Source organism: Phaseolus vulgaris, chromosome 8 (genome assembly GCF_000499845.2).
Source record: "Phaseolus vulgaris cultivar G19833 chromosome 8, P. vulgaris v2.0, whole genome shotgun sequence".
NCBI lineage: Eukaryota > Viridiplantae > Streptophyta > Magnoliopsida > Fabales > Fabaceae > Phaseolus > Phaseolus vulgaris.
Window position 1 is genome coordinate 44659291 of NC_023752.2, and position 7219 is coordinate 44666509.

General features: G+C 32.8%; 1 protein-coding gene across 1 annotated transcript; it reads right to left on the bottom strand.

Annotated features, from left to right (window-relative positions):
• Positions 1-242: 242 nt before the first annotated feature.
• On the bottom strand, positions 243-4504 carry LOC137826800 (WAT1-related protein At4g08290-like). The gene is made up of 7 exons (XM_068632935.1): positions 4203-4504; positions 3109-3171; positions 2637-2753; positions 1267-1510; positions 1000-1161; positions 724-875; positions 243-627 (listed from the first exon to the last, which is right to left on the bottom strand). Exons 1-7 carry the CDS (start codon positions 4403-4405, stop codon positions 381-383), a joined length of 1188 nt encoding a protein of 395 aa, XP_068489036.1. The 5' UTR covers positions 4406-4504; the 3' UTR covers positions 243-380.
• Between the last annotated feature and the right edge of the window lie 2715 nt (positions 4505-7219).

A 7219-nucleotide genomic window follows, 5' to 3' on the forward strand; every position in this document is an offset into this window, starting at 1 on the left:
ATAGAGAAATAGATGAAATATTTTTAAATTCATAATAAAAAGTCCTAATTTGCTAAATAATCTTTAATATTTCAAGGACGTGAATTTAAATGAAACTTCAAAGAGCAATTATTAATAACTTGATTTAATATTTGAAAAGATTAGTTTTGAATTCTTGAGTTGAGAATATTGGTAGTTCACCAAAAGAATATGTAACATTAAGGTTGAAAGATATAAACTGATATTGTAGGTGAAGCTGAGAATAAACATCCAAATTGGGAAACATTTAATAAACACGTAAAGTCACAAGTCACAGTACATGAAATGATCATGGACTACTACTACTACTAGTGTCACTATGTGATGATTCGATTAAGGTCCACTTAGATTGACAGTGATGCTCACTGTTGCTGGTTCTCTATAGTCACTGTTCTGGCTTCGTCCATCTCCTGGTTTTTGTCTCCAATTATGACCAATTGAGGTTTGTTATCATTGCCATCACTTCTGAGTACAGTGACAGGTAGTTGTTGTTGGCGTTGCAGGGTGACCTTTTCAGGGGACGGTGGCATCAAATGCTTCTTCTGTTCTTTAGATTTTCCCCAAACAACTAGGTAAAGCCCTATTACCACCACTCCTCCTCCTATAATGCTGATACAATACACACCATACCAATCCATCTAATTGGTCATCTTCTCAAACAAATTTTAATGGTAAACAATTAAGAGATTAGTGTAAAGATAGTACCTTCCAAGGTGAAGTTTCTCCGAGAGGACTATGCAGGCCAAGGCTGTGACTATGATCATACGCAGGGGATTAAATGCAGTCACAAACACTGGCCCTGTGGTTTTAATAACCATGCCTTGCACATAAAATTGGATTGCTGATGTTACTATTCCCTGCATCATAAATTATCAAGACATGTCAAAAATGAAGAAGGCATTTGAATTTGATTTGGTGCAGAAAGTAATTGGTAAAGTTTAACTTGGGTTGGGCTCTTGAGCCCAAAAGATTTGTACTAACCGAATATGTATATGCAACAAGCCTAGAATCCCAGGCCAGAGACCAGGCATGAGGGGTATTGGGCTCCATGAAAATGGTGACTGCACCGCTTTGAAGTGCACCCAAAAAGCAAATCCATGTCGCTAGGGACATCTCTGCTGGGTACTTTCTCAATGTTATAGCCTGCAAAATAATATTCAAAATCATGCATAAGCTTCAGTTCTTGATAAGTAAGATCTAAAATTGAAATAAAATGAATGTGGTGCAAGTGTAAGTGAATAAACTTACTTGCAATATGTAGAAAGCAGCGAAGCCAGCACAACCTATGAGGAGAAAACATGCACCAAGGAGCCAATGATGTCCAGAAGGGTCGTTGACATTCTCAGGCTGGTCAACGTGGGTGGCTGATGAACCTGCAATTCTAAGAATAGGACCTTTGTACAATGCCATTAGAAAAGCACCTCCAAGAGTAACCATTGTGCCACTCATTTTCGCCAAACATCCAACTTCCTTAATGTTCATACGCTCCAATCTGCTCAAATTACAAATTAAGAATGTTTCTGATTCTCTTTCATTATTAAACAATATCAAATATTCACAATCAGAACTAAATTACAACTAAAAATATCCATCACCATTTGGTTTAAGTTTTGATTCCTTATTTTCTCATGTGTAAGACTTAGTTATGTTGATTTCCCCTTATGATTCTGTTAAACTAATTTTTAACACATATATTAAGACTTACTGTTTCCTTTCTCTTTTTTTAGTGAAACGATTTTCTTTTTCCTTTTAAAGAAATACTGGGAAAAAAAGTTTCATGTTGAAGATGATTTTACAAATAGTGTTATGCTGCTTTCAATTGATTAGGTCAATAATAAATACAATTAATATAAAAACAGGGCTTAAAATTGACCATTTACGCCAAGAAATTAGTTTTTCTGATGAAATATTGAAGTACTGTTTTAAGTTTTAGGACATTCGACTATTTTGATAGGAAAATATTTAGTATAGCAGTGATACCTAATATTGGAGATACAAAACCTAACAACATCAATGGAATGGAATTTACTATATCAAGAAAAAACATAACAGCATCGAGTAATATTGAGATACAATAAAAACTGACTATGCCTTATAAATTAAGGCCATTATATTAATTATTTTTTCTGTCTATTGTTAAGAAAAAACCATTTTAATTATCATTAATTTATTTCCTGTTTTGGGTTTCTCCTAATTCATAGTCATGGATAAATTTTATTTATCAATTCATATAAATATAAAATGAAGATATAGTATTAATTATTATGTTCTAAGCAAGCATCCTTATCTTGCAAATTCAACTAATTAAAAAGAAATAATATTTTTCCTTTTTTTTTCTTGAAAAAGACAGTATAGATTAATGGGTTTGGTGAAGAGATTAAGAAGATGACACCTATTAACGGGATTCTTGAATGCGATGACATCGACTTATCACTAATCTTTGGGTAAATTAAATGTACAAGAGTCACCAACCGCATGCTCTCTTAGTAGTGGAATCTATGAAGGATATTCACTTGTACGTGTTTGGTTTAGGTTAATGTTATGGTCTTTTCTATGCATCAACCAACTAATCATTTAATTAATCAACTAATTAATTCATTAATTAACATCTGACATACCTAAAAATGATTGCCAGTACAAAGGTAATGGAGGGTACGGAATTCATTACTGCAGATGCAAATGATGCTGACGTGTACTTCATACCCAAGAACGTGAAGCATTGATCAAGTATTATCCTGCAATCAATAATAATTTTAAATTAGTCTTTCATTCATAATTAACTTAATATTTTTAAAAATATATAATTTTTTTAATATATTTATATTAAACATCACTATTAATATATCAAATGATATTTCATAATTCAACAATCATTTCTCATCACATAAAATAAAATATATAATTTAATGTCATATAAATTATTATTTTGACAACTAATTTAACATTTACTCTTTTCTAATATATATATATTAGATGATGCTAATTTCATGCAATTATTGTTTTGGTGCAAATTAGCATTTCTAATAAAAATGTGGAAATAATAATTTGGTTATTTGAAAAGAGGTAGGTAAGGGAAATAGATGACGTTACTCGACAAAAGCCACTGCCATAATCTCTGAAAATATCCGAACTGTCATCTTCGGTCTAACTTTCCTGCAAGTTAAATAAAAATGGATAAAGACCGTTAATTAAAATATTTTACTGTAATTTTTATTTATAGAATTATGAATCATAAATTTGTTTGCTTTAAAGAAATGAAATTTAATATAGTTGTGACTTTGCAGATTATTGTTTTTTTCATGTTCTAAACCAAGTGTAGTAAAAAAATTTTAACATTTAATTTTTCAATTATAAGCAACTAAAGGTAAAGAAGATTCATAATAATGCTTATTTGTTATAGTAAAATGATAGAAAAACTTGATTCAATTTTTCTCTTTTCCATAAAGCAGCGAAATATTGTAAAAGTTAAGAAAGTGTTGAAATTAACATCTTCATGAATAACAAATGGAATAATAGTTTAAATATGAGTTAAATTTAATATACTTTTAACTTATTTTTTAATTTTTCTAAAAAAAGTAAGTATTTGTTTTCCTAAGAAAAGGCTCTTCCAAACAATGCATCATTTATAACCATTCAAATTCAACATTTCCAAAGACATTGAACTCAGTTGGTTAAAACTCTTGACTCCTCTAAAAACACCTTTAATTTCCCCTATTAGTTTTTAAATGTCATTTAAGATTATTCTTAGAAAAAAAAAAATCAAGAAATATAATACTTTTTATTTTAATATTTTTTTTTTCCATTTCTACATCATTGTAACACTAGGTAAAAAAAAGAGGATGTAAATAATAGAAGAGTAATTAATTGTGCGTAACAGTTAAATAAAAACATTTTTTTAAATCTCACATTTAAAGAAAGTAATGATCTAACTTTTTTGTTCTGTGTATATATACTAAATTAAAAACAGAAAAAACAATTGATCAGAACAACGAAAAGGTGGGCCTGGAATATTATGTTCATGATCATGAATGTAAATGGTGAAATGGAAAACTATAGAACAAGCAAAACATGCGTATTGTTTTTGAAAATCATAGTATGAAAATGTGTGGTGAGTTTCTCCAACTGGTTAAAATAATCTAACTATAGTTTGATATTAGGTATTTGAAAAGGAGAAAAGGAGAAACCTTTCAAGAAAAAATGCGAATGGACCAAGAGCTACAGTGGCGATGACATTACGATAAACAACATATACATAATGGCTCATGCCCTTGTTGAGAGCATCCATGGTGATAAGGTACATGCCAGCAGAGCCAAATTGCAAGCTCAATATTATCAGATATGATTTTGAATTGCAGAACCAATCATACACCTTCTTCCAACATTCCATTGCACTTCAATCTATAATCTCTCTCTCTCTCTTACTAGGTTTCTTTTCTAGTTTACCTAGTACTGTGTCTGATGACTATGTTTGTGTGGTATTGAATGCAAGAACCAGGTTACCCTTCTCAGTATTTATAACCAAAGATGTTGCTTAATTACTTGTTAAATGATTTGTTTATAGCTTAATCGAAAATCCACTATGACAAAAATTGCGTGATGACCACAGAGTTTACTTTCCAAGAAGTTGTGTGTGGCACAAGAGAGAAATAACGAATAAATAGTTGGTGTTCCTTTTCATGTTTAATTTTGTTGGTTTTTTTTCCTTCTCCTCATGCAATGATGGAGGCCATGTTAACGCAAACACTTCATTTTTGGAAGCTTTGTTGAACTCTTCCATCTTCAAGATCATTTGTTTTGTCGTATTGCAGCCACAAACTCAGTTGTGGGTTGATTCAGAAAACTATATAAAGAATCTAGAGATGATCACACATGCATTCCTAAATTATGACCATTAAGTTCCTTATACGACATATGAATGCGGTTAGGCTTCTATATTTGAAAAAAAAAACTACATGAACACGAAATTGCAATTTGTCATATTTTATTTTTTGTAACGGCAAACTTTATAGTCTGCAATCGTTAATTATAATTTTCGAGCTATTTTTTCTTAGTGGTGGAAGATCGATCCGTGATCTGACGTAAGCGATTGACTCATTTGTTTGTTATAAATCAATCCTTTAGAAGTACATAACAAAATTTCTCAGTGACTCATTGTTCCTACAAACCTGATCCACGTCAAACATATCTACGTTTTTTTTTATTATGAAATTTTGATAATATAATTGTTCATGCCGGTTGACTCTCTTTGCCCCTTCTATCTCTGCTTGAGAATCGAATGTTCTTAATCAAGAAACCACTCATCTGTAAAGACAAAGGGACGTCCTAGCGGCCATTTGCACTCCGATGCTCAAGTCAGTATTAGGACAAAGAAACACCAAGAGTGTATATTAGCTTCAGGCTCTATTTGGATTGAGGAGGGAATTTGTGAGGAGGGAAGGGAGTGGATTTGTGAGGATTAGAGAGGATGAGTGAGGATATGTGAGGTTGTTTGGATTGAGGGATGATAGAGTGAATTTGTGAGGATGGTTTATTGTAAGTTTACAAATTTGTCCTTGTTATTAAAATAATAAATTATAATTCTTTTTCTGTGTAGGTTTGAATTAATTAAATTTTTTAATATATAATATTCATAATTATTTATATTTTATAATAAAAAATTTAAAAATATAATAGAAAATATTTTTGTGTTAAATTGAAATAAAATTATTAAAATTTATGAAAATAATATTTATTATTATATTCATTTATTATTTTATATAACTATATATATTTTGTTAATATTATAATTTTTTGTATTTTTTATTTTCATTATTATAATTGTATGTTGTTATTAATAGTATAATTAAATATTTTTGAAATTATAAATAAATTTATGTAATATTTAATTTTGATATTTAAATAAAATGTATGTCTAAGGGTATTTTGGTAAAATACAACTATCCTACTTAATCCCCACAAATCTCTTCATTTTGTGAAGAATGAAAAAAACCCTCCACCCTCTCCCCCATCCTCTCCCCCACTCTCAAAACCATGAAAACAAACACAAAAAACACTCCCTCCCTCCTCCCACTTGGAAGCAAACACACCCTTAGTCTTAGAAATTGTGTACTTTGCTAGGGTTCTTGGCACCCTTTATATAGGTTGAAAATAGGGTTTACCTTTGTGCTGTTACCCTTATTTAGGGTTCTATGGAGAATGTCTCTGCGCCGCTATTTAGGTAATCTTAGCATATCTGGCACATAAAACATCCCTTAACTGGAGTGCAACAAATAACAAAGTGGCCGCTTGGGTACCAACTTGTGCACCTATTCTCTAGAGCCATCTGCTTCATGGGTGCCCTAAGCATTCACGTGCCATGCATGCAGCTTCCATGGAAACCCTAACCCTAATGGGCTTTAACGCCTCCCAGGATTATTCATATGTGTTGCGCCTTCATGCGCTATACACACCATGTGCATGCACCCCTCGTGACTTAGGCTTCCCACACATCTCATGTCTTAACTGTTAACTCAACATAACTCTAGGGCCCTCTGTACGTGGCCCTCTATAACATTCAGACCACCGATGTCCGATCTTCTCTCTCTATTGGCGAGGTCCGATATTGATCTCCAACATCGGCGCCTAGCACACCAATATCCAAAGACTAACCAATTCCCTGGTAGGTGTGTCTAGGGCCCACCTCACGTGGCCCCCTTCCATTACCAAGCATCAGTGCACGATGTCTGGGGTCAGTCTCTAGGTCAATGACCGAGGACTGGTCGGGAAACAAGCCCCCCCAGTCTCGAGCTGTAACTTGTTTTAGCGAAGAGACTAAGTGATCGCGTTGGGCGACCTACGTGGCATTGGGTGTCGGGCGTGAACAATACACCGAAGTGACATCTCACCATCAATGTACATGTGTCAAGATCAATGGTTGGGACTTGTTGGTGCTCAAACTTCTTCGTGCACTGTTCAAACCCTTTAACTCTTACGCTTTCCTCACCGTTCCATTACTTCACTTACGCGAACCTTCTCTTAGCATTTCTATGAAAATCGCTCTTTTCTCTTTCTTCGAAAACTCAAAACCCTCGAACCTCCACATTCAAAGGTATGATTTTTATTCACCAATCACTTCACTATTTATGATTTCGCTGCTTGTAACATGCTTATAACTGCCTGGGACTGTTTATGATTCTTGCATTTCTCCGCGCTTCATTTCCTC

Excerpts from the sequence above, each read along its gene's own strand:
- LOC137826800 (XM_068632935.1), bottom strand. The coding sequence starts at position 4,405 with ATGGAATGTTGGAAGAAGGTGTATGATTGGTTCTGCAATTCAAAATCA. Across the intron at positions 1,511-2,636 it reads GTACTGGCAATCATTTTTAG|ATTGGAGCGTATGAACATTA; the intron begins GTATGTCAGATG and ends TAATTTGAGCAG. Across the intron at positions 876-999 it reads TTGTTGCATATACATATTCG|GGAATAGTAACATCAGCAAT; the intron begins GTTAGTACAAAT and ends TTTATGATGCAG.